General features: G+C 32.3%; 4 protein-coding genes across 7 annotated transcripts; 3 read left to right on the top strand and 1 right to left on the bottom strand.

Moving 5' to 3' along the window:
• The first annotated feature begins 2,705 nt into the window (after positions 1-2,705).
• LOC119633715 (nuclear protein 1) lies at positions 2,706-3,113 on the top strand. Its single transcript, XM_038027408.1, has one exon. It carries the CDS (start codon positions 2,784-2,786, stop codon positions 2,985-2,987), a length of 204 nt encoding a protein of 67 aa, XP_037883336.1. The 5' UTR covers positions 2,706-2,783; the 3' UTR covers positions 2,988-3,113.
• Positions 3,114-17,348: 14,235 nt separating this feature from the next.
• On the top strand, positions 17,349-19,442 carry LOC119633887 (endoplasmic reticulum lectin 1). 3 transcript variants are annotated; one of them, XM_038027697.1, is made up of 5 exons: positions 17,349-17,530; positions 17,587-17,701; positions 17,755-18,378; positions 18,454-18,596; positions 18,828-19,442. In XM_038027697.1, the coding sequence occupies exons 1-5, from the start codon at positions 17,390-17,392 to the stop codon at positions 19,356-19,358; spliced, it is 1,554 nt and encodes a 517-aa protein (XP_037883625.1). In that variant the 5' UTR covers positions 17,349-17,389; the 3' UTR covers positions 19,359-19,442. The 3 variants fall into 3 exon arrangements, with proteins under 3 accessions (XP_037883625.1, XP_037883624.1, XP_037883623.1); XM_038027696.1 differs by having other exon boundaries at positions 17,755-18,393; XM_038027695.1 differs by having other exon boundaries at positions 17,755-18,596.
• LOC119633888 (intraflagellar transport protein 43 homolog A) lies at positions 19,392-21,537 on the bottom strand. The gene is made up of 5 exons (XM_038027698.1): positions 21,271-21,537; positions 20,878-21,212; positions 20,794-20,817; positions 19,816-19,935; positions 19,392-19,752 (listed from the first exon to the last, which is right to left on the bottom strand). Exons 1-5 carry the CDS (start codon positions 21,307-21,309, stop codon positions 19,470-19,472), a joined length of 801 nt encoding a protein of 266 aa, XP_037883626.1. The 5' UTR covers positions 21,310-21,537; the 3' UTR covers positions 19,392-19,469.
• Positions 21,538-22,842: 1,305 nt separating this feature from the next.
• Positions 22,843-25,946, top strand: LOC119634186 (PRKCA-binding protein). 2 transcript variants are annotated; one of them, XM_038028205.1, is made up of 5 exons: positions 22,843-23,009; positions 23,353-23,406; positions 23,524-23,769; positions 24,264-24,375; positions 24,440-25,946. In XM_038028205.1, the coding sequence occupies exons 1-5, from the start codon at positions 22,963-22,965 to the stop codon at positions 25,850-25,852; spliced, it is 1,872 nt and encodes a 623-aa protein (XP_037884133.1). In that variant the 5' UTR covers positions 22,843-22,962; the 3' UTR covers positions 25,853-25,946. The 2 variants fall into 2 exon arrangements, with proteins under 2 accessions (XP_037884133.1, XP_037884134.1); XM_038028206.1 differs by lacking the exons at positions 22,843-23,009; positions 23,353-23,406 and having other exon boundaries at positions 23,677-24,116.
• Positions 25,947-25,991: the final 45 nt, after the last annotated feature.

The following is a 25,991-nucleotide window of genomic DNA, read 5'->3' as shown; positions in this document are numbered from 1 at the left end:
GAAATTGCTTTTCCTTCCTTTCCAATTAACTATGATACCTTACTACGATTTTTCACACTTTTTCTAATAATTTTAAAAATGCTTTAGCTTACGTGTAATTTCTAGAAATGTAGTAGACATATATAAATATTTATTTAATAAATTATAAATATTACGAATTTCAATAACTTGTTGGCATTCACATACGTATATACGTATATGTTCTACTTTTATTATATTGTTTTTTTGCATTTAAAAAAACAAAAAAAAAAAGGAAAAAAAACTTAAGACAATATAAGCCATTTGAAACGGCAAACATTTATGGCATTGTAATATGCATTAATAGGAAATTTCTCTCTTTAACAAACGAAAGAACATTTCAGAACCTTAAGCAAAACAGGAAAAATATTTAAGCACCCACTTGGTCGTTAAAAAAGACAAAACGAATGGCAAATGTAGACAATTGCTGAGATTAGTTTTGGTATATTTTTTTCTTTTTTTTTTTAAGTTACAAAGCAAATAAGCTGCATATTAAGAGATATTTTATTTTAGGAGAGCGTATAATTTGCAAACAAAGAGAGAGAGAGAGAGAGAGAGACGGTGAAATTGGAGTACATTTATTTTCCGTTTATTTTACTTTCTTTTGTTTTAGGTATAATAAATTATTTGTTTTTATAAAAAAAAAAAGAAGAAAAATTTAATACCGTTAAGAAATATATTATTAAAGCAAATTTAAAAAAATGCGCATTAACTTTTTTCTATGCAGACGTAAATAAAATAAGAAAAAAAAAGGCATATAAATAAAAACCACAACACAACCGCAATAGAGATAATTTTAATTATAAAATAAAGGACACGTACATAACGAATTTTGTGCACGTTTATCTTTAATTCAAAATAGTACGCTTTTGTTCCATAAGATATATTATTTAGCTGTTTATAGTACTGTTTCTATTTTGCGAATCCAAGCTTTAAGCAAGCCTGCATCTTAAATATTTCCCTTTGCTTGTGAAGCTCTTAAAAGGCCATTATTTACATAAGTAGCATATATGAGGAGATCGGTTCCCAAATTGGCACACCTAACATGTTAGGTGTTTGCATATGTTTTGATTATTTTTCCATTTGAAAAAAGCATTTATTGGGAAATATTAGTACAATATACATCAATCAAAATAGTTTCCATCATTTTGTACAACTTTTTTACAACTTTTTGGCAACACAGCGATCCCATGTCGTTATTGGTTTGGCAGCGATTCAATCATCGAACCATATTCGCGCTTCTTAGAATTCCGAAAATGTATCTCACTCAAGCCATGCTGCAACGATTTGAGTAAGTGGCACGTTGGGTGTGGCAAAACTTTCCATTCGAGCTGTAATAGTGTATCCTTGAAAACTTGTGCAACGTATGGCCGAGCGTTATCATGCAAGAGGATGATTTGCGTCTACAAACCGCTTGTTTTCAACATTATATCGTTCAACTTGCTCAATTGACATCCGTAGACATTTGCAGCAACAGTTTCGTTCGGTTTTTATAGTTCGTAATGCACTACACCTTGCTGATTCCATCGTATGCACAGCAAAACTTTATGGCCGTGAATATTCCGCTTCATGGTCGATGTGGATGGACTCCTCCCTCTCCTGGACTAAACCATGGCCTTTTGCACTTGAGATTGACGTAGTAGATCCACTTTCCAACGCCAGGTACAGTACGCCACAGATAAGTCTTCTTTTTTGCTTGGCAAGCAATGAAATCGCGATGTTTAAAAGGTTCGCAATGGCAATTTCGCATGCAAACGTATAAAAACAGTGAGATTCATCAACTGTCAAGCTGTCCGAATGTGCTTTGATAGTTTGAGTTCGTCGAAATCAACAGATCGCTAAAGCACTTGATATATATATGTATTTTATTATAAACTATATGTATCATAGGTGAACTCAAGACGATAAAATGTCTTGTCAAGCTTTGAAAGCGGACAACGGGGAATAAAAAGTAAAAAAATATATGAAAAATTCAATTGCAATAAATTACGAAACGAAAAGAATTACGAATCGTAAAAAAGGCTACAATCACAACTACAATCTTTTCTCTTCCATTTTATTAGAATTCAAATTTTTCTAAAAATTTATTAATGCCTAAGGTCTGAAAAAATAAAACCACGAAAAAACTTTTAAAACTTTCTGTTTTTTCTTCAACTTTTTATTTTACCGCAGAGAATAAAATGAAGCGATAAAAAAAATTCTAAAAAGTTCCTATACATATTCCTTACATTTAAATAGAAAACTTTAAATTAAATTATCAACACTTAGCTTAACTCAGCATATCTTCATTTCGCGCAGAAAATCTATAGACTAAAATCTCAAGAGAGAGAGAGAAAGAGAGAGGGAGAATGATAAGAGCAAAGGAAATTTTATTAGAGCTTAAGCGAATCTCTTTTTGTTTATTGTAACACTCACTTTTTATGATGGCTGCCTGTGTATATAAAAGTCCGAGTCTGCCAACAAACAAGTTTAATTTTTGATTGCGATTTTACACAAAGTGTAACGAGGACTGCGAGGTCTGCTGATAGTAGAAAAATATTTGCATAAATAAATATTAAAACAATCAATTCTGGTATTGTTTTATCTGCAACAACAACAATAATAATAATCGAGGAAAGAAATTTCTTTTGCAGAAAAAGTTTAAGTTAAACAAATCGTTTAAGAGAGAGAGAAAAAAAAGTGAACAAAAAAAAAAAAAAACAAGAAAACAGTGTAAAAAAGTTGCAAATTTTTTTTTTTTTTAATAACAAAAAATTTCAATCAATATGTCTGAGGCTTATTTTGATGCATACGACCATTACAACTATGACCAAGATAAGTATATATTTTCTGGTCATAGTGGAAAAAATCGTACAAAACGTGAAGCCAGCGAACATAGCAATCATTTTGATCCTAATGGACATTCCAGAAAATTGTTAACCAAATTTATGAACACGAACAACAATAAAAAACTTGTACATAAAAATTGATATAAATAAAAGCAAACAAATAAAGTATTGAAACTTATAAAGCATATTACGAAAATTGTAAAGAAGAAGAGAAGAAGAAGACGCAAAGGAAACGGAACGGCTTTGAATAACTAATTGAAGAAAGCATAAAACGGGAAAAGATAACAACAATTTTGAGAAGGAGCAAAAAGAAAGGAAGATATTATTTTGATTGACATATATATATATATATATACATATAGAGATATCTTCATACTAGACTTAATAAGAAATTTTAAAATTCAGTAAATTCATTTCTATTGGAAAATATATACTTTCATATAATTATCAAAAAAAAAAAAAAAAAAATTTGTTAAAAATTAGTAAGAAACAATAGCAATTGTAAAAGTAAAAATTCAGTTAATCTTTACGGTTTAGCACTGCTTAGCAGTGCTAAGCTGTAAGGATAACTGTTTCTTCTTTTATCCCTGCCAATTAAGAGAAGTTTTTCGTTTTTTCTTTTTTAAAAAATCTAATCTAATTGATTGTAATAGTATGTAAGTAATTTTTTTTTTTTTTTTTTTTTTATGAAATAATTTTGAATTTTACTTGTAACTGATGATATCCTATAAATGCAAATATTTATACATATATAGAACACATTTAATGCAAGATTTTTGTGATTTATAAAAACTTTTTAGTTAAATACTTTATTGAATCACATACCAAAATCCTGCTGTTATTAACTTTTTCCCCTTATTTTTTGTATTGAATAAAATTTTTTTTTTTATAATGTTTAATGAAAATAAATGTTTACATAATTTTAAAAATACATTTTTTATGGATTTTTACTTTACAGCTCTCTTTGCCTTTTTCTCTTTCTCTCTCTCGATAGCTCTCTCCCTCTCTTTTCGAAAAGCTAAAAACTCGCTTAGTGTGGTGGCCTTTTTATATGTGTACATATATTTAGCAATAATAATAATAAAAACAACAACAATGTCAGCATTGCAATTGTGAATACAATGAACTTTAACTAAACTGAAAATGAAACAAGCAAAACTACAACAATTCAATACTTTCATGAACACAATACGTAAAAATAATAATAAAACAAAACCTTTTTAATCGTTTTCAAAATGGTGGTTAAATACAATTTAACTGCAGTCTTCGAGCAGTTCGATATGCTTTATTTTCTATTTTACATATTCATGGTTGACTACTCGCCCGGTCTTATGGAAATTTTCTTTGCGCTTTGTTATCTGTTCATTTTCTTTATATATATATATATATATATACATACGTGTATATATATACGTGTATATATATACCTATTAATTTTTTTTATTTTTTTTTTTATATAAGTATCGGTTTGCATACATATTTACAGCATTCATATGCAGATGCAGATGCAAACGTACAAACATATTCATTTGTGTACATCAATTTAATTAAACTGCAGAGATTATGGCCTCGTTTATATTATACGCACGCAATATTCAACTTTTAAATGTATTTACATAAATTTAATTATAGCAGAGAAATTTCCAGTTTCACCTTAACAAAGAAATGTGTATGTATACAAACATATATGCATACATACATATATATATATATATATATATATATATATGTGTGTGTGTGGATGAGCGTGTGTTCGCATCGTAGAGCAATCTACAAAATTTGATGTAGAAGCATTTCCCGAAATTTTCGGGAAAATAAAGGCTCACTACGCCGCTACTTGGATTTTCTCTCGTATTTTTCTACTTATTTGACTATGAAAACAATTAAATACGCAAAAAGTTTTCAACATTCATAAGGAAAAGTTACTACGGGGAAGAAAGTTATATCCGACTTAGGGCAAATATATCCAAGATATCCAAGAGATTAAACCAATCCTCTCGAATGTGCAAAATGACAAATAATCGATCGGAACAGTTTCAGCATTGGTTTTGTTAGTTGGCCTCAAGAAAAGTTTGAGGCGATATCTCTTATCGTAGTAGTTGGACAGATCGCCTTCATCCTTAAAGCTGATCTGCAACCAGCAAAGTATTTGTCAAGCTTGGTATCTCCACTTTATCAGCCTTGAGCCTTGAGCTTGAAAGAAAAGATGGGAAAGCACAAAGCAAACGGACGGTAATATCTTTTATTCACCCAGAATCATACCTTCTTGACGAATATTAAACAAAGTCCTATGTTTAGGACTATGTTTTAGTCGACTACGTCTTCATAATTTAAAAGACGCATGTGTATATATAAAGGCAAACAAAATTTTTTTAGAAAAAGAAACTATGAATCGGAATCGAGACTTTTAGGCTGCCGGGTAAGTTTGTAGTAAATTTCCACAACTTTAAAATATATACATTCATCACAATATATATTATTCATCACTTTCTAAACTCTTCCCTTTTTTCTTACGTAATCACTCTTAGTAATTCACTTCCCAAGTTTCGTCATAGATAGTGTTTGCAAACAAGGATAGTGAAATCTCAACACAAGTTCAAATAGAGTAAGGTAGCGACTAAAGCGGCCCTTAAGCTCCCAAGATCACAATAGAGTCTGAATTTTGGTGGATTTTGTAACATATAAAGTTCGCCTAAACTAAAACAAACATCTTTGTGAGCAATTTTTCTTAGTTTGTGGTAGTGTTTTTGTAAAATTTTTTCTTATAAAAACGAACCCTGGTGAGTTACTCAAATCTCAACTGTTGAGAGCCGACAAAGAGGACATGCGAAGCAAAAGGCATTTATTGAAATCTTCTTCATTATTCATCGTCAGACAATCTGTCAATCACAAAACAACGATGGGAAACTGATGTTGGCATATTGATTCATTTATTAGATCTACCATTGCTTAGCTCTTACTAACTAAGCCAAACAGTTAAAATGTCAAGAGAGAGTGAAGACGCGATGTTAAGTAACATGATCTTCTCATATATTTTTTTTGTTTAAACCACAATTTTCTTTATTCAATTTCGAAGGGAGCTAAAAACTGTCTGCTATACGATATAGATAATCACTTTCTATGCTCTACATCTCTTGCAGTAAAAGTATAGGTTTGTACGAATGTATCTAACGCCGAAAAGGAAGATGAGATAGATTCACTTTTTCTCAGATTCGTTTCAGGATAGATATAAACATAAGTGTCCGTCTTTCTGTCTCAACGCTATCTATGTTTCAGTAAAAACTACGTTTTGAAATATAACCATCTGTGGATTTGCTCTATTAAGATTAAAGCAAATCAATAATCTATCAATGATTGGGAATCGTAGTAACGTAAACCTACTTTTGAATATCTTAACTAATTTAACCTACTAGCAGCGTGTAAGTGTCAACAACCTTCGTATCTCTTATCGATAGAGTCAATGTACTTTATGCAATACTTTAGACATAAAGCCAATCACAGGAGCGTTAAAGGAAAACTTGCAAAATGCTTACATTTAACGAAGGCGTCATAAGCGATAACGGGGTCAGAGATCTACAAATATCAACAGTCAGCAATCAGTTAATAATCTTTCAAACTATATAGCGAAAGTGAAGCAATTTTCTTATCCAAAGTTCTATTAAAAATAATCCAATATCTCCGACAAGGATAAGATTTTTCAGAATTTAATCATTCTCTGTACTTTTTGATCATTAGTTTCTATAATAATAATTATAATAAATAATCTCTTTCAGTGAAATGAGTTTGATTTTTAATATTTATTTGTTTTTTTTTTAACAAAACATTGTCTACAGTATAATTAAAAAATGTTGATAATGATATTTTTTATACATATACGCATACATACATGTATGTTTTGCTTCTTTTTTATTTTTTTTTGTTCCTTTTGCACAGCAATCTCGTGCGCAAGAAGGTCATTATTTTTTCAATAGCCTTTTTTTGATGTTCTTTTTTTTTCTTTTTTTTTTTTTTTTTGGTCTTTATATTTCATATTTAAAATTGTGTAAATATTACTAATTACAGGTTTTGATTGTATGGCTATTGTATGTCTGATTACCTCAAATTATCATATGAAGCAATACGGCAGACACACGCTTGCAGTTAAATGCAAAAACAACATAAACAAAGCGATGACAATGAGTCATTCAGTTGTAGTGTTCTGCTACGTATATCTTATGTTTATTCTTAACTTCATTTAAAGCGCATTTACCGGCTTTTTTATTATGTTTTTTTTTTTCTAGTCTAACTTGGTTCCACTTTAATGCTTACGTGCACACCATTAGAAAAAAATAAGGAACACTTGCATAAAAACGTGTTTTCCATCAATAAGAAGTAAAAAAATCTATAGATACGGGTTTAAGCTGAATCTTGAGCGCCTTCAACTAACAAATATTTCTTCCTCTGTGCGCAATGTTCATCAGAGATCTTAAAAAGTATGAAAATCTCTGAGAACGCTGTCTTACATTGTCCTTGGACCATCTTGCTGGTATCATAACGCTTGCGGCTGCAAAAGTTGATATGAACGTCTGATGTAAGCAAAAAATATAGATTTACCGGATTTTTCTTATAATTTTGTAGCGAACTTGACAAAACACTACAACTTACAGGGTATAATCAAAATTAAACTAAAACAGGATCGATCGATCGATCAATTATTACCTGATCCAACTCGCAATTAATATAATATTTCGCAATTGTAATGCATTGATTTCAGATGATGGATACTACAGAGACGCGGTAAGGCGAATATTATTTTCTTACCATAATAGTTTTATTACAAGCTTGCAACCATTAATATCAAATATCAATGAATTCAAGTTTTACTTCATTCCTAAGTCCACCAAAGAGCCGATAACAATCATTCTTGCTTTGAAAGAATGAATATCAACTTGTCAAATGCTATTAGCAGAAGGTTGCTGATACAACTGTATTCGTTCATTTGTCCGAAAATGTGGTTTACATTTGATTTAAAATATCGATGTTTTGATTTTTGTTGCATTAAAAAGTGTAACGAGAGTCCCGATAGTGCTTTCAGACAAACTAAAGCGAACGCAACCGAAACGGCATTTTTTGAAAATTTGCGAATTTTGCAATTAATACTTACTTCATGACCTTAATGAGGTATGTTTAAGAAATTGTCGCAGAGATTTAAAAAAAAATTTAATAAAGAGCATAATGGAACCGGTCAAAAGCGTATATTAAATATTTATTGATACTTCATAGATAATTAGATAAATGTATATCATAATTTCGGGCAAGTATTGCAATCACCATACTTTTGAAGACCATACTTGTAGAAAATGTAAACTGCTAGTTAGATTTCAAGTTTTAAATGAATTTATTCTTATCTGTCTGTCGATAAGTCCGCGTATGCGGCTATTGAAGTGCCAAGGAATTGAATTGGTGCATACATTGTTTTGACTAGTATTTGATACGTACATCAAAAGCATTTCTTCAATTCTTTTTTCAATGAACTCATTTAACAATTAGTTACCCTCTCAGTGTGATCAGAGTTTGTCATTCCGTTTTGCTGTAATGAATCGTGTTTACGAATTACGAATTACACTCACTTTAGATTTGATTCCATTTGAGCGGACGATCGAGCAAAATTTTTTCCAATCATCAGTGAATTTCCTTTGTCTTTGCAATAACGTTGCTCTGTTGGTTTGCGAATATATTACGTTTGTTTTCAGATCAAGTCTACAGAGATGAATCAAAAACGACACTTTTGTCTTTTGAAGAAACTCAAGCACCAAACAAAAGGACAGACCCAAAAAGTATCTCTATGAACCCTAATGGTTGAGCGAAAAGTCTCTACTTCTAGTGAAGATGTCATCACTCTCAGTGGACATCATTCTAAATCGGAATGATATTCAGATATTATAAATATTATATTCTAAATTCTAGTTTATTGTGACGCATATAGCGGCAAAGCAGACGGATGGGTACACAAACAAAGCAACATTATTATTAAACCACTCAATGAAAAATAATTTATATGTAATAACTGAAAGACATATTTCCGGATTTTGCAAGCGTAATAATCAAAGTAATATACAATTATTCTTCGATCGTGTGTGTAAATATTTTCGTTAAGTCTTGTATAGATCAACACATCAACTAACTAGACATGAGGAAATCAATATAAGGAAAACTTTTCAATCAATCGTTATATCGCTTAATCTAACGATTCTTTCTTCATAAGCTACCTCAGTATCTTTATTTACTTACGTAATGCATTTCCTTATTTATTTTACTTAAAAAAGTATTTCGTAAAAAAAATTTCAAGCATTCTATCAAAACTCAAGTGAGCATGCTACAGGTGGCATGATCAATCCATTCAATAACTTAACACCAGAAAAGTAAAACGTAAATAAAAAGTCCCCAATGCAAGGAAAGGTATACGCGTTGTTAGTATAAAGTTCAAAATAACCTCTGACGCGTCCGTACGCATTTCTTGTTAGTGTACTTTCCGTTAAAAAAGTTTCTATAGAAAGCTAAGAAAACTATTAAGCCGACAGGTCACATCACTTAATAAGTCTCCGGTCTTTTTTGCAATTTTGTCATTAAAATGTACTTATATCGCTACATAATACTCACTATTCATTCTTTGTCACTTTTTACGATAGGCGGTGAATATTATACCACGTGCGCGCGCAAAACGAGAAGGTTACGCAGTCGACTTTTGTTTTTTTTTTTTGGTTGCTTGACGATGACTTTCGATCGCAGAATAGTTGTTTGAATTTTGATCCATATTGTTTGTAGTTTGGCACTATCCAGACATCATATGGATCGCCCAAGTGTGTTGCCATATACGGATCAGACCGGAGACTTATTGAGTGCTATGCTATTCCAAAGATTTTAATGTGATTATTGTCTTCTTGTAGATAATTAAAAATTGCAAAAATAAGTGTCAAAGAGAATCGGGGCCAAGGAGACAAATAAAAGCATTTAATTTACTTCACGAGATTGCGACATAGATCAAACAAAACTTTAAGAGATAAGAAGATTATACTGATTTTGCGATCCGTCACTCATTAATGAGTTTAAGTCAAGATATTAGTTATGTAAATAAAATGCTTGCATTCTTTTCATAAAATTTTCATACAAATCTAAATAATCGATATATTCATCTTGATTATTTTTGGTTTTTCGCCTCTCATCAGCTTACTTGCGCAGTCTGCTCCCACAGCAGAAACTTGCCTGCTTTCGAGGCGTAAGGGTTATCGAACCATTTTCGCCCAACTTCAACCGTGCAGAATCGCTGATTTGCTAAATATGTCCGGATCGATTTGAACCAATGCTAATCAAAACGTTTGGAGAGTACGTCACAATCGGGAGATGCTCCTACCGACAGCAAGTTGAGTATCATTTCCTGGGTTGGCTTTGCTGGAGGCGAACGCTATCTGCTAAATATGACGGAATCGATTTGAACCAATGCTAATAAAAACGCCTGAAACGACAGCTTGTCTTGTAGACGACTGCAACTCATACCGTGCAGGCATCAACGTCAACGTTACCTTTGCCCAAAACTTCGGAGGAAATGAATGCGTCAGATACGTTGCTAAAGACAACCATTTCCAATACACAGAATTTTTTTACGCACCTATTACTGTAAACCATGTTGGGTACTTTGTTAACTGAACAAATGTAAACTAATTAGAAGGGTGTGGCTGGCTGAACAAGCTTGAGGAGAATTTGCTTAAGAATGCACAACTGCGCTTTACAACGGGAATGATGTAAATAATTTATTGCCTTCCGTATGTAAGCAAAACGTCATTGGTGATCCTTGAAAAAAAATATATTGCAAAACTCTATCTATTTATATGAGTTAATAAGTAAGAAGTAATCATTATTCTTCTCCTACTTTCCAACGGATAATTTTAATTAGATCTTTAATATTTGAAAATTATTGCTCGACAACTTAAGAAGCTGGATAGTTGCCACGAGTCTGCGCCTGCGCAGAAGAAGATTAGATATGTTTGCGTGTTATTCCTCATCGCAAGAATGAAGATAGCGGTTTAATCATACTATGCAACAAAATTGCATTGATTCGTAATTGTGCCAATCATTGAGAAATGGATGCAACATTATTTTTTTATTCCATTTTGTTAGATCTTCTATAGGAGCAAGCGCTAAAATTCACATAATTAATTAGGTGTAAAAATAAATTTCTTGCTTTCCCGCATAGTTGACGATGATGGCACTTCTAGCGTTTATACATATAAATACTAAACTAATAGAGCATATCTTTGAGATATAACCAATTGCACGACATATGTGCCTTTTTTTGAAATGGTGATTACGTCGAACTGGTTTAAATGAGGATCATTCCACTTACAGTATCGTATTAATGGTAATTTATTTTCTACAAATTAGAGAAGTTGTGCCCTCTGTTGAATTTCTTCAGAAACGTATTGATTTCAACAAAGCTTTCTCCATCGGTCCTTGGTTGGGAACGTTCGTTTCTTGCACTCTAAATGAAATAAAAATGGAGGAGGTGCCTACAACAGCAACGAACGTTCAAATGCATTTAAAACCTTGCTTTGAATTTTACCTACAATTTGATTTTAAAACCAACGTTGTCTGTCCATATCTAGGGAAATTAGTAAAAATCGAGGAGTTGGAGAAGCAAATGCCAACATGGTATACGTATTACGTGGAATGTTCTCCCGCAGATCGTATGATTGAGTTAAAGAAAGCAATGATTGTTCAGGATCCAGGATACAACTGAATTATAACGTTACCAAAGATGTAGAAAAATCTCGCTTCCGTGATCTAATTGAATATATGCGTTTATCTACTCAAATCATCCCAACTACCAAGAAAAAAGAATAATGTTTTTCTTTTCTGATTTTAAAGATAATTTTTTTACTATGTATGTTGTTACGTTTATTTGAAAAATTTTAAAATTTTGTTCTGCCTTTGATGAAAGTGTGTACGAATACATATCTAAAAGGCATAATTTCGAAGAAACCTTACTTTTCGATCCTTACTCAAAGCATAGTGCTGTTGAATCGTTACACATTACGGTCGGCAATGAATGCTTTACAATGTCCAAACCCCCAATGTACGCTAAGGAGACTAGACGCACTGTCAGCATCGAAGATAAATATAAATATTCATGAATGCTATACGTGGAGAAGAATCAGCCGACTTTGCTTCATTAGGGCGGGTTACAATGAAACGGAATCATCGTTAAAGAAACCAACCAAAAATAAGGGAAACAAGTGCAATATTTCAAAAAATCAAAAGAAGTAGGTTTCCAGCATAAAGAGATTCGGCCCCATAGAGCAAAACTCACCCAATTAGCCCTAGCAGGACTAACCTGAAAAGTGCTGCTCACATGTTTGTTATTAAGAAGCATTACTCCCTTTAATTAGCACATATTACAAATGGCGACTCATGGCCCATTCTCGCAGCACATTCATTCTTTTGATGATTCCCCAAAAAAGGGATTTTATTACGTAAAGCGTCAATAAACTGCTTGTCTTTCTCACAACGAATTCATATTCTACCTAAAAGATAGGGGAATGGTGAACTATTTTCTTTTGCTTCTTTTGAAGTTTGTGGTTTTTTATTGATCAAAAAGAGCCGGTAATTTAATGGCTCAATATATTAGGTTGACGGAAAAGTTCTGTCGTATTTTAAATAAGACATTTTAAATAGTTTTCAAACGGTAGATGCCGATGCAATAGAAAAGTGGTTAGATTTGAGTTAATCTCCAACATGAGCTGCAATATATTGTCATTGATGCCAAGCACGACGGACTGCTTTGATATATAAATCTCCTGGACAAACTTGGTTCAAACATGTAAAATCTCATTTACATAAGTTCTATATAAGCAACTGATTTGTCGCTTTCTTTCTGGAATTTATGCCGAATACTCTTAAGGCAATGCACCCTACACTTTGCAACTAGCTGATGATAAAGCATATTGGAAAGTAATCCTTTCCTATCCTTTGGGAGACATGCTATGTAATGCAACGCCTGTTACTAGCTTGCTTTGGCCTGACTAGACAAATTACTTGAACGTAGTAGAATACACCAGAACGGAACGGCCATCCAATTATACTATCGCTGCCTAAGTTCCTGTTTAGATTTATCTAAATATTAACGTCCGCCCGTTATTTAGAGTTGGAATTGTTACGCTTGCCCACGAAAGGAGCAAAAAAAAAAAAAAAACAACTAATTCTTCTTAACTTGAACGAGTAACGAAACTAGGAATAAGGTCTTTCTCCTAAACTAGGTAATAATCGAATTAAAAGTATCCTACATCTTCTTTAAACTTGGCGAGACTAAAGTACAACTTCTTGTCACTAAATTTTAGATGAACCGAAAATGAAAATAACATCAATTTTCGCTAAGCTTATAGCGAGAGACATACATTAAAACAAAAAACAAACAAATTTCACCAAGTTCAGCGAGAAATGAGAATAAAAAAAAAAGTTAATTTCCTTTAAGCATAACAAGGCGCGAAAAACAAGCATACAAGCATGGAATCGACGCAAAACACACAATGGTATAAGTATCTTTCGGATAAATGGGAGGAGATACAATGCCTACTGCAATGTAGAAAGAAATATAGAATATTTTCGCACAATTTCGAGCAACCGTAGCACCCCTTGAGAATAAATATAAATTTTATGATCATCGTTGTCGCCGGTTATTTTGATGGTTACAAATAAAGTGACCATATTAGTATATCCCGTACCTGCCGGAATTGAATACAAACGGCACGGTTGTGTAATAAATTTCCTTAAGAAAAACTAATTAAATACCAAAACTATTACGTTTCGCTACATTCTATTGTGCGCGAAATGTTACAAAATTAGTCACGTTTCGCAGACAAAAAAAAAATAAAAATAAAAAACAACAAAAGGAAGAAAATAAATCAAAAGTAAAGTGAGAATTTTAATTAGTATTTAAAAAAATAAATCTATTAAAAACAAATATATCTGTTCTGTCTATCTCTTTTCGTGAGAAATATTTTGCATTATTTACCCAAAACGCAATTAAGAGATTTTTTCTGTTCTTTTTCAAAGATATAAAAAAAAAGAAAAATTATATTTTTGAAAATCAATTGCAAGAAATAGAAACACGTATGCATGTATGCAGATATTCTAAATGTGTTTTACGTGAAATTACGAATGACACACATTAGCAATTAAATGTTTTTAATTTCAGTTGGCGTGAAGAAAAAAAGAAAACAACTATATAATCGGTACAATGTTTAAAAAAAAAAAGAAAAAAAAAAAAGCCGGTTTTTTTCTTCGTTGTTTTGCTCGTTATCTTCTACATAAATAAACAACATAATATTATACGGGAATCGAGCTTACTTGATATATGCCGGCAAAAGCATAAGGCGACATGAATATTTAGTTACTAATACCGATTAATAATGAAGAATGCATAAAAATGGATAAAAAATGAGCAGAATGCAGGGAAGATGAATGTAAAAATATAACGGCATATATATAAGAAAATTATTAATAAAAATTTTAAATAATAGCCATATACGTTACACTGACCATTGCTAAAACCGTATACCAATCGTATGACACTTACCACACTCACGATTTAATCCGTGTAGGTCGATTTGACAGTCGCATCGTAGTCGTTGTGTTATTCATTAAGGAAGCCTTCCCTCGAACTACGTCTTCAATAAACCGAGTAAGAGTGCTATTAAGGAAGTTGGTCCTGCTAATCTAACAAGACAGAGGCAAGGGAAAGTATAATACTGCAATTGAAGACTATCATGACGGTACGTAATCGACGTACCCAACACCAACATCAACTTTCTCAGACACAAGACCATTCTTAGACGCTAGGTATTGTTAGCCGAAAATTACAACGGTCGCAATTTGAATTTGAAATGTTGATGACTTCTTCTTTTGCTTTTCTTCTTCTTTGTTTTTGCGCTGGTAAAGTGCGCCAAAATCCCTATTTCTTGCAATTAAAAAAATGGGAAGCAAGTTTCAAATAGAAATATTGTACCCTTTAGAAAGTAAAAAAATGCATTTGATCATCTTTTTACCCTAATTTCTTTCTACTAGGATACGCCTGTGTAATAATTCCGACGCACAAGTTCACTTCCTTCCGATCACAATATATTTGACAAAGATCGTATCAAACGGAACAATTAGAGACATGGGTTAAATCGCTGTCTTTGTTAAAGCCGGGGAAGCAACTATCTTTAAGTGAGTCTTACTACAAGTCAGTGGAAGCTCTATCAAATGCATTACATTCCCATTAATTTATTGCCTTTGTACTCACGTTAAGGTGAAGATATAAAAAGCAAAACACTTGAAAAGCGTAGCATATGAATACATATCTAAAATTATCATTGTGTTATGAAATGTGCACCAAAGTCATCGGAGTGCAGAAATAGATACGTTTCATAGAACACGCACGCAGTGTTCTCTGATTAAAATATGTCAATAAAGCGTACATATACATATGTACGTACACGCACATAAGTCTAAAGAAATCTACTTATTATATATTGATTTATTAAATGATATATATATATATATATATATACATTTATACAGTGCTTATAGCACTTCCATAAAGAACTTTAAAGACTTGTTAAATAAACTCAGCAGCTGGCAAAATATTTACTAATATTTTCTTATCATATATATATAGTACACATATATGTACATATATTGTTTAAAAAGTATATGAACTTGTTCAACTAAAAATGATTTATTGATTTTCACTTATTTCTTTATATTTAGAGTAAATCCTTGCTTACAATACAGATATGTCAGCATCTGACGTAGTCCTGCACACAATTTTCCGATCGGACTGTTACCCCCTTGATTCGTTCACTGAATTTCCAAAGTAATTTTTTCGAAGCAATTATTTTAATAATGGTTGACGCATCTGTAAAAAATTCATTCCCGTTGTTTTTATTCCAAGAAATATAGATTTATTAAATTTATAGATTCTTACAAAGAATATTTAAAAGAAACCAGGCCATTTTATATGAGCTTGCCTCCTTTTAATAAATCTATAATGAACCATTTAACAAATTCTATATGCTTTATCATACCTCCTGTACCTCTTGTACTGCTCCTTTTAACCCGTCAACAAAAAAATTCGTGGCTTTTTCTTAATAAAAAGTCTAAAGATTTTTCCTAATATATACAAGAAGGGAAAAAATTGTCACTATCCAAGTCTATCCCGCTATCTGTCTATGTTGTACTCTAAAATGTTTTGAAGGATGGAAAATAAATTTTATTCCCTACAACTGCCGGTTTTTAAGCTTATGACAAATATATGTTCTAAAATACATCATTATAAACAAATACACGTTCATCATCCGTCAGCGGCGGATGGACGGATTACGACGTATATTTTTGTTACACAAGGTTAACTGAATAAATAATAGATTTTTAAAATTGTTTTTTTTTTTTTTTTTAATTTTAGGAGTTTACTTGCAACTTGGATCTGTCTGTTCCGTTGCGGCTGTGCTTCTGTGCTAGCTGTGTACATGCTTTTTTCCCTCTTTTTATTTATATATACATGAATTATTATTTCTAACTTTTTAATTTATTTTTACACTTACTTTGTTATTACTATTCTTCTTTTTTCTTCCTTTTTATTGTATACTAGTTTTAAAACAATTAGCGTAAGATTTTCTATTAAAATGCACTGAATTCGACTGTAATTTTCTTTAGTTGAATTTCATGTATAAATGGATAAAATAAAAAATAAATAAATAAATAAAAAAAAAATATAGTTTATTCTTTCACCCTATCAGATTTGTTCCGCCCGTATAGAATAAAAACTACATTCGCTTTTGCCGATTTTTGAATCAGAAAATCTATACACAATAAGAATATAATAAAAAAAAAAAGAAGAAATTAAAAAATTCTTGTGTGAAAATTGTATTAAAATTATCTTTAAATGTAACATGAGATCGAGAGCGAAATGGAATTAAAGGCTTTGCTTATATAGATTCACCTTTATCATTGGTCCACTTCAATATAATCTTCTTTTCTCAATATAAATTTATTTATGTAAACAAAAATTAAATTATAAAATTCAAATAGCTTTCTTTAATGAAACTCATATACTTACCTTCGTAAAATAACATAAATTTTTCCTGCATTAAATTTTAACACGGAACATATTACAACAAGAGAATTGCTATTCGATGACCGCTTTTTTTCAGACCTTTTTGGACGGACTGTAAAAAAGTTTGTAAAACTTCTAAAAGAACAAATTGCTTTATTTTTAATTTATTGATCTTCGTTTACTTAGTCAATCAATATAACGCGCGACTCACAATTTTATAACGAATTGGCACACTTCCCCCACAGCTAAATCAATTTCATAGCAGTTAACAAATACTTTTTTTAAATACAACACAGCTGAGAGGGGTCAGTCACAATAGTTTGTTTTGTTTTGACAGCTGTGAAAAAAAAACACGTATTCGTATTAATATAAAAAATTTTCCAAGCAAGGAATTATAACTTTTTGATAAAAGAAAATGTTAAAAAAACATCTAAAAAATTTTTTTATAGTACTTCTATTAAATATCAATCCTATAACGACACACGAAGCGAAAGATTTCGATGATACTATTTTGTATAAAATAGATTTTGAAATGCCTGATTTCGGAAAGAACACTGTAAGTAAAGAAAATAACTTGGTAAAATTGTTAATTATTATGTTCTTTTTATAAAGGAACTTAAAAATTATGTGCGGACCTTTTATACTCACGAGAAGGAAAAATACGATTGTATGATTCCCATTATGGAGGAATCTAGGAAAGAAGACAAATCTATTGAACTAGAATTATGTAAATGTTTTAGTTTGTTTCCTTTCAAAAATAATAGTTCTTCTTTTTATTAGCCCCTTTAACATTGCTAAAGCCCATTCTTTACACCTACTCTTATCGTATTGAAGCGTACTGGTCTTACGAAATTTGCCACGGGCACTATGTAAGGCAATACCATGAAGAACGCGATGGTAAAAATGTTAAATTCCAAGAATATTATCTGGGTAAATGGAATTCCGATGAGACAGAAAAATTGCAAAAGGAATGGGAGGAAAACCGTAAAGCAAATATTAAATATAAAACGACTAAAATTGATAACGTAAAATATCCCTACTTTGAAATGGTTTTAACCGACGGCACCATGTGTGATATCATCGATGCACCTCGTACAACAACTGTACGCTATGTCTGTTATCCTCATGGAAAAAACGACATATATTCTTTCAAAGAGACTTCTTCTTGTAACTATGAGGCAATTATATTAACACCGGTCTTATGCGTGTTGCCTGCATTCCATCCCGAGGAATCCAAAGAAATATCGATTAAATGTTTCAATTCACCTACCGAGCCTCATAAGCCTCTAAGTATGTTGCGGCAGGAGTTGAATGAATTGCAATTGTCCGAAGACGATCTACCGGTGCCCAAAGAAGTTAGCGCGGCCGTTGTGGGTTTGACTCATACCGCTGCTCTTGGAGACCGTAATTTTTTTTTTAGTAAATATGGTACAGATGTTGATAAATTGGTTTTTAAAATTATGGCTGCTTCGGATACAGATGCGGATACTCACGATACCAGTAGTGAAGTTTCAAGCGCAACACCGAAACCAAGCACACCGCCAACAACACCGGCAATATCACAATTTCTAGAGATGTCGTCAATACTGACCACTATAAGTGGCAAAAGCTGCCTAACTGGGGTAAGTTACATTTTTAATAGTCGTAGCTTGAAAACCAGCAAACAATATATATATGGTGGCATGGTGTGCTCTCGTAAATAAACCCAACATTTTCCCAAACATATTCGATTCAGAATGCTATAACGGTGAAAATTGTTTGAAGTTCTCAGAAAAGCTTAAGTATTCAAATTCTTTTAAAATTATATATATTTGGTGTCTTTCTTTGCTAAGTTCTCGTCTTTATGCGTGTAGGGAGCTGGCTGGTGGAAGTATGAATTTTGTTATGGACGTCACGTGCGTCAATTTCACAAGGATAAAAAATCTGAAACAGAACTCTTTTTGGGTCATTTTAATGCAGCGTCTCATCGACAATGGCTAAAAGCTAATCCTGACAAACGTCACCAGGAGCAATCAACTTCATTTTGGCAACACTACGAAAAGGGATCTTTTTGTGATCACACTGGCCTTCCTCGAGAAATCAATGTTAAATTTATTTGCAGTAGCTCTATAGGCTCACTGCCAGTTTCTATGTACTTACTAGAACCAAAGACATGTCAATACATTTTGGTATTTGAATCACCTATGGTTTGTGTTCTAATGAATTATATCGATGAGTATGGACTAATCGATGAATATAGTTTGGAGAAAATGAAGCAAGCAGGAATTTCCGCTACCAGTCCAAAAGCTACTGATGAGGCGACAGATGCAAAAGTTAGTAAAGATCGTGAAGAAACTACTTCTGACGCAATATCGTTGACATCGACAGATGATATAAGACTTTAAGCAATTGCCCTTTATTTCCATTTTTTTTTTGGGTTAAAAAGAAATTTAAAATCATTGTATTCAGTAATAAATTAATATAGTAAAACGGAATTGAAAGTCATATGTCATTTCCTAGGTTAACATCACTGAAGGTGGCGGCAATTCATCTGGTTTTAGTATTAAATTCTTTTTCTCGGGTTTTGATGGCATAGGCTTATCAGCATTAATTTCGGCCACCACTTCGGTGAACAATTTCTCCCACTCCCAAACCTCGTCAGGCTCATCTAAATTCTCTGGTGCTTGTAAACATTTTGTTAGGATTGATAAATCTGCATCTCCCACATTGCCATACGATTTTTGCATTAATATATCAGAGTTTAATTCTTTAAAAGTAACGACCCGGTCAACTGAAACTCTATAAATTAAAAACCGAACAATAACTGAAACACTTTTGATGCAAATTCAAAGAAAAACTTACGAAGGTGGCTCGGGGATTTCATTGAGTAATATGTCATCTTTAAAATCATCCAAGTCTGGTATAATTGGTATATCATAAGTTGGCGATGTATTTGTAGAAGGTTTTAAAACAAAACGATCACTAGACAAAAAGAGTAATAATTATAGCTAGAAAATTGTATTCGCTTTAAAATACCACAACAGTTCAAATCAAGATTTCATACTGATTATATCTCGAATCATTCGATGTAAACTGTAAGATGCGAATCTCGACTGTAGCGAATTTTCGCGCATATCGCACCTACTTAAAAACTTAACTGTGATCATAAATTAATCATGTACAGGCAAATTTGCTTTCAGATATTTACATGTTCTAGGAGCCTAAAATAAGCAAATAATTTTCTTTCTATTTCGTCCTATTTAATTGCATTCAGCTTGAATGAAAGATTTCCTAATGAAAAATACTTGCAATAGAGCCGCTGTCTTAGTACTTACGATTTTTATTTTTTAATGTTCGATTTCTGACATTCAAAACTTTTTAACCCAGTTCCAAAGTACTACGTCCGTTTTTATGCACCACTTGAAATACTAGGGCGCATAAGGTTTGTACGAACGCATGCAACACCCAGAGATAGGCCCACTTTGATCATTATGATCGATTCAGAATCACTCTCTGATTTGATTTAAGCGCGTCTGTCCGTCCTGTTTTTTATTGTTCGACCTATAGGCCGTAATTTTTGAGATATATTGATTGACTATGATAGACCAACGCATTTTAGACCAAGAAGGAACGCTGTTGAAAATGGACCACTTTTTAAACTTCTTTCCATATAGCGTCTTATTTTAAGAAGTCGCATTATGAATAATTGTAGACGGTTATTTTATGTCGGATCGCCAACCACTGCAGTTTTCTGACTGATTCATAGTATTGCAATCGAGTTACCGTATTTAGTACATTTCCAATCTTTAATAATTAGAATAAAATAAAATAAGCACTTACTCATCTATTGAGCCTTTCTTAGATCTGTAAATTGAATAAAATACTTATTTTAAAGGCTTTGTTTTTAATGTTGCTTATACGCACTTTGATAATTTTCCTAGGCTCGTGTCAGCCCATCCCCCAGAAATACGTCTCAAAACAGGCGGTTTTTTTGGATCTGGGGTTGTCGAAGTTGTACTTAAATGCAAAATATTTGCTTCGGTTAAGCCGCCGACTGCATCTGCGTTGTTACTGCTAGTAGCAGTAGACGAAGTTACTGGTAAAGTAATATCGATGCATATGTCATTGTTATTAGATGAAGTCGCTTGACTGACATTATTAGTAGAATTCGATGTTAAGCTTTGTGAGGTCTGAGCCGAGGATGTGGTATCTTTAAGCAGATCACGACTTCTGGAACGTCGACCCTTTCGAGCAGTTGTCTATTGATAAAATGTATTTAAATAATAGTTTGAGATAGTTTTCTGATACAACAAATACTTTTCTAATTGACATTTTTAATTCTTCGGCCCAATCCATATCGGTAAAATTAAATATTATTTACTAGTTTTTTGATAAATTTGCTTCTTTTAGCAAAGCGAAGACACTATCGAGTTGCTTTTGTCAATATTTCCTTTTAATAAACGCTCTGACAAATAGAAAATTTAGGCAACCCTTTAATAACAGTTAAAAACTCCCCTATTGTGAATGAATAAAAGAAAACTCTCATTGCTTCGTTTATTTGAATCTATTATTATGATATAGAATAATAATTTTGGACATATAAGCCACAAATCTATTAGTTTAGTCCATCTCCACCCAACAATCCAAAAAAGAAAGAGAATAATAGTAAATAAATAAATAAAATCAATAAATAATAATAATGAACTATAATAAAATAAAATAATGAATGAAATAATGTGATAAAAATATACTTGCATTATTCATCGTCAAGATAATGGATTTTATTAATAACATGACGGTCTCTATTTGCTGAGATCAATAGTTTTTGCCTTCTGTCATCTAAAACAATAAATAATTCCTATATTTTGATAAGCAATAAGAGACAAAATAAAAAGACGCGCAAACAGACAAAATAAAAAAATAGCGACATACTCTTCAGCCATTCCTTATTACAGAAGAAACCCTTTGATAATAGTTTCTATCCCAGCGGGCTTATTTATTTCATTCTATAATTATGATTCATGATTGTCTACTTGATGGTTTGGTTCCTGTCAAAACGTCGTGGAATAACAAAATGCGGTATATTGCCCGAAGAAGATTAGTTACAATTTTCTTTGGGTTAGCAACGAAGAGTACTTTGAATAACATATTTACTTATTTATTTTATTACAAAAGCATACAGTATAAGTCCAACAGGGCCGAAACAACATTGCGTACCGTCTAGCATAATAAACCTGAACGTTATATAAGTCGTTAAGTTATAATATTACAATTCATTTTACATTATAATTGATCACTACGCTCACGCCACTAACAGGAATATACTGAAGGAATGGTGTCCTCACCCAAATGTACAAATGTACAGTAGATGATGTAAGGAACGTATAGTAGGCATCAGCGAACAAACGCACTCTCAAACAATTATCCTTGAGTACCAAGTATATATTATATTATATTATTGTATAATATATATTATATTATGTCGTGAAATAATGATTATTGCGATTATTCATGGCCAATGAAATAGTCTAGGAATTTTCGAAGAAAGACGTTGTAGAATGTAAGAGGATGCGGAGTTCCAACAGTTTGTTACTCTCCACCGAAAAGACCTTTCTTAGATAAAACTATGGTTTCCAAGTATAGACTTTTGAGGATTTTGGGTGGATTTTGGGTGGATTTGGATTTTTGGAGAACCCTTTCATATCACTTTACTTAACTTCGTTACCATCCCTCTCTGATAGTTCAAAAACACAAAACTAACGGTGTCTGTTTTGCGCTTTATTTTTCAAAAAAAAAAAAAAATCAAACATTGTGGAAATTAATTCAATTGCTACTCGGAGCATAAAAAGAACAAATTTCAATATTGTGAATGATTACTTATACAATATTGCTAATGTTTGCTCTCATAAGTAGGCTATCATTTATCATTATTGTTAAATATAAAATAAACAATTGAAAACAAAACGCATAAGAATAATTTTAAAACTAAAAAAAATAATAGTTTGCAAAATGTTAACCGATACTGAAGACGATTTCTTCTACGAAGAAGACAAAATGTAAGTTTCTTGTTAAAAAAGAAAGTTTTGTTCAAAAAAAAGTAAAAAGAAAAAAAGAAGTGGAAAACATATGGGTACAAATTTAGAATTGAATGTTTTTTAATATTTTGTCCTGTTTCGGTGGACATGTGTGTTTGCGTGCGATGGGCCTGTTTGCGTTGACCGCTGTGAATGCTTTTTTGTCTTGGCTTTTGCGTTTCCTAATTTCGCACACTTTTCGGTTACAAATCGATAATTTTCACAATTATTTTTGCAAATTTCTTGTAAAAAACTATTCATTTTTTTAAATATTTTTATATGTAAAAAAATTTTCTTTAAATTTTGTAAATACGTTCATGAAAAGAACTAAATGCAAGATGGAAGAAAGTGCACCATTGCTGCCTATAGAATCGTTGTCGTAAGTACTCAAGTTGTAACAAAGCAATAACTGAGACTGCTGTCTTAAGGTGAATGAAATATAAAAAAGAAGATGTGTTTTTTTTTTATTTTTCAATATATAACTTGTCTTCGAAAGCTTCGATATAGCATCTATCTCTGCGACGAATCCAACAGATACACAATTGGTCCAAAAAGTGCCTTCGTCTACTTCACAATCTAATGAAACATTCGATTCAAAAGCAACAACGACAATATCTACACAACCGGTTGATGATATTTTAGTGACAGACGAGATGGGCGCGACTGTTGTTTGCGCTGGCTCTCCAACGCATAATGAAAGATTTTACGCGTTTGCTAAACAAAAGTTCGAATTAGAGCGATTGTAAGTTGAAATAGAATAAGTTAACTAAATGGATCTCATTTTCACGTAAAAGCTTGCACTTCGCTAGTGTCACTATGATCAAAAAAAAAAAAAAAAATAAATAATTATTTGCAAAATTTTTAATACACATTTCACTCGAAAAGAATCTAAGCTAACATTTGGTTTTAAAAAGATGCACTTACGGGGCATGACCGCAAATCAATCGTGGATATTTTCATTTTTTATTGCCTTAGGCTTAGTAAATTGTAGTCAAATAATCAATTTCTAAAAGCTATTTACTAAAGAAGTAGTAAGTACTTTTTCCTTTTTTCCAAAATATTTACAAGCTAGACTTGCACTTAAATACCGTAAGTAATCGCAAACATGTTCCTACCTACAATATCCCCCAAAAAATTTGATTGAAATATAATTTTCAACATTTAAAGCGGATCTCGCGTTAGTTTCAAAACTTTTTCGGTTTTTTTTTATCATTTTTTTTCAAAATTTTTTCTTAGGGGGATGACGGTCAGTACAAAGTCTGTAGTCATGAATAAAGATGAAAGTAACTTGATTGGCATAAGCATAGGTGGTGGAGCCCCACTTTGTCCTTGCCTCTATATAGTTCAGGTGAGTTTTAATATTATTTTTAACATTTCAATCGCTTTCTTAACATTTATCATTGTCTTCGAAGATATTTGATGGTACACCTGCTGCCCGTGAAGGTTCGTTGGAGAGTGGTGACGAATTATTAGCCATAAATAATGTTAGTGTCAAAGGTAAAACCAAAGTCCAAGTAGCCAAAATGATACAGGTTGCCAGTCAACAAGTGACCATACATTATAATAAATTGCATGCTGATCCTGAACGAGGCAAATCCTTAGATATCATTTTGAAAAAGTTGAAACATCGCATTGTTGATAACATGTCCAGTAATACAGCCGATACCTTGGGACTGTCGCGTGCGATATTGTGTAACGATTCGTTAGTTAAACGATTGGAAGAATTGGAAGGAACTGAGATGATGTATAAAGGCTTAGTGGAGCATGCAAAACGTATGCTTAAAGCGTATTACGATTTGCTGCAAACTTATCGTTTATTTGGTGATTGTTTTATGTGCATTAGTACACGTGAACCTCAGATGAGGGCTTCGGAAGCTTTTCGCATATTTGGCGAATTTCATCGTCATCTAGAGAAAGATGGTCTGGAGATAATTAAACAAATTAAACCCATTTTAGATGATTTGGGCACATACCTGCACAAAGCTATACCGGACACAAAATTAACCGTACGCCGTTACATGGACGCTAAATTTACGTATCTCTCATATTGTCTAAAAGTCAAAGAAATGGATGATGAAGAGCATGGATTTGCCTCCATACAAGAGCCTCTATATCGTGTGGAAACTGGTAACTATGAGTATCGTCTTATATTAAGATGTCGCCAAGACGCCCGCGGTAAATTTGCCAAACTACGAACCGATGTATTGGAAAAAATGGAATTGCTAGAGTGTAAACATGCTAACGATTTAACTAACCAATTACGTGGCTTGTTGAACAGCTTAAAGCAACTAAATCAGTCTGTAGTGCAACGCATGGACAGTTTACCTCATTTGTTTCCTATAGAAGTCGACTTTAAGGAAACGGACTTTCAATATAAATCACAGATATTGGAACCTCAAAAACTCGACGAAGATGAAGATCAGGAAAACGTCCTGCAATCAAGAAATACCTGTACGGAAATAGTATGCGGTTTAGAGGCTGTAGAAGAACCGGCTCCTATTGTCAACATCTGTAAAGAGGAAAATGCTTGTTCGCTGAATGACAATGACTCGCTGCTTAGAGATCTGGGTCTTTTAGGTATAGATTTGAATGCTAAACCGCCTTTATTACTTAATGAAAATCAACATGTAACCGATGACTTTGGCATCATGGCAGGTGCTGCCGCTTTGCCAACGATCAGTAATAATAATAAAATATTCGATTTCGATTTATTTTTAAATCAGTGCCCTTCGACGTCGCCATCAACGGCAACCATTACGAAAAGCAACCCAGAACAAGATCTCATGGCAGTCAACGCGTTAGAGACAGATTTGCTGCTGCAATAAAAGTCCATGATTAGAGTTCATTGTATCTTTATATAATGTAGACTTGTTTTATTTCATTTTGACTACATGGCTCAGATGCTAACTTTTAAATAAAATATATATACATATATACGTACTGATGAAGGAACCCTCCAAAAAA

This window comes from Glossina fuscipes, unplaced genomic scaffold (assembly GCF_014805625.2).
Source record: "Glossina fuscipes isolate IAEA_lab_2018 unplaced genomic scaffold, Yale_Gfus_2 2, whole genome shotgun sequence".
Taxonomy (NCBI): domain Eukaryota; kingdom Metazoa; phylum Arthropoda; class Insecta; order Diptera; family Glossinidae; genus Glossina; species Glossina fuscipes.
This window is presented reverse-complemented; position numbering and strand designations above follow the sequence as displayed.